Source organism: Macadamia integrifolia, chromosome 14, assembly GCF_013358625.1.
Source record: "Macadamia integrifolia cultivar HAES 741 chromosome 14, SCU_Mint_v3, whole genome shotgun sequence".
Classification (NCBI taxonomy): Eukaryota; Viridiplantae; Streptophyta; class Magnoliopsida; order Proteales; family Proteaceae; genus Macadamia; species Macadamia integrifolia.
Window position 1 is genome coordinate 24009718 of NC_056570.1, and position 1353 is coordinate 24011070.

At 40.9% G+C, this 1353-nt stretch overlaps 1 protein-coding gene across 1 annotated transcript in view; it reads right to left on the reverse strand.

Annotated features, from left to right (window-relative positions):
• The window catches only part of LOC122061952 (ubiquitin carboxyl-terminal hydrolase 24-like), an 8222-nt gene that overhangs the window by 1326 nt on the left and 5543 nt on the right, over window positions 1–1353 (reverse strand). The window contains exon 5 of the mRNA XM_042625546.1: window positions 1051–1196. Within this exon, the coding sequence (XP_042481480.1) occupies window positions 1051–1196 (146 nt within the window). The remainder of the gene's footprint in view (window positions 1–1050; window positions 1197–1353) is intronic.

The window sequence follows — 1353 nt, forward strand, 5'->3', positions numbered from 1 at the left end:
TCTTGGAAACAGCTAGAGTTATAACTAATGAAGCTTGTTTACATACAAGTCAAATTTTTCTTCACTTACGTAAGAAACAGCTTCCAGTCAAACAAGGTGTGTAATTAGACCACGGGGAGACGAGAGAGAAGACAAGCAGGAACGTGATGATACCAATTTGTAAAGAGCAATGCTAGGAGGACCCCAGGGTCAGTCATCTAGAGGACACCCCAATGCACTTGCATCACATGGTATCCAGAGGAACCCTCCTATTCTACTGCCTTCTTTTCGAGAAATTTTGATTTCATGAAGTGGGGGTCCTCTAGATGGCTGACTCTGGGGTCCCCTAGAAATTTCCCTTTTGTAAAACTCCAAAATCTGGAGTCCAGGACATCTGGATCAGGCACAACCGAACCAGATTAACCTAAATTGTGTTTGATTCGGTTAAGATTGTGAAAGTCTAACCCATTTAAACCAGTTTGTATTAAGCTTGAGTCCTCGGGATATGAAATGACCCATAACTGACTACTAAAAAACCTTTCAAGTTTATCTCCGTGGCAAAATGAGAAGATAACTAACAAGAAAAAAAAAAAGAAAAAAAGAACAGAGCTCAGTGTTGTGTGTATGCATTCACATAGAATTCCACTCCACTCTCATCTTTACTCAACCTCAGTCCAACCCCATCACATGATCTGATGACTTGGGTAATTGTTGGGTTGAGAACATAGAAATGAACGTGAGCTTTTCAAGCTGGCTTGGGTTGGCAGTAACCTATTCCTAGCATAAGCATCCAACAAGTCAGCAAGTCCAGCCCACCAGCTAAGGAGTATGGATGATGGGGAATTTCCAGATGGCAAATGAACTTGCTGCCCAGAAAGTATCCATGTGTGGAGTTTCCACCTGATAGGCTCACTGGCCCTACGGAACGGCTGGGAGGCAATAGAAAAACCCCCTGTTTGCAGGTTAGATTTAAATTTTTGAACAACCAACTATTGTTAGAAAAACAAATAAACATATAGAGTCAGGTCCTCATTACATAGCTGAAATAGAGGGCCCCAATCTGAAAAGTACCTTTCCAGCTGCTGACGTTCGGTACCCCTCAAGTGTTTCCGGGGCAGAAAATAGACGAAGTGCATCCTCTATGGTATGAACAGCTTCTGGAAAAATATCAAGATGGAGTAAAAGGAATGGCTGAACAGTGGCAGAGGCTTTGTTACCTACACCAGAAACAAGAAACATATGAGATTAAAAATATTAAAGGCCCTATATTCCATTTTACTTGAGCATCATTTCAGATGGTTAGGGTTTCAATTCCGATGAATTAGGATAGATGCTTGACTCTTTTTCTATTTTTTTTGTTCTTTTTTTTTTTTG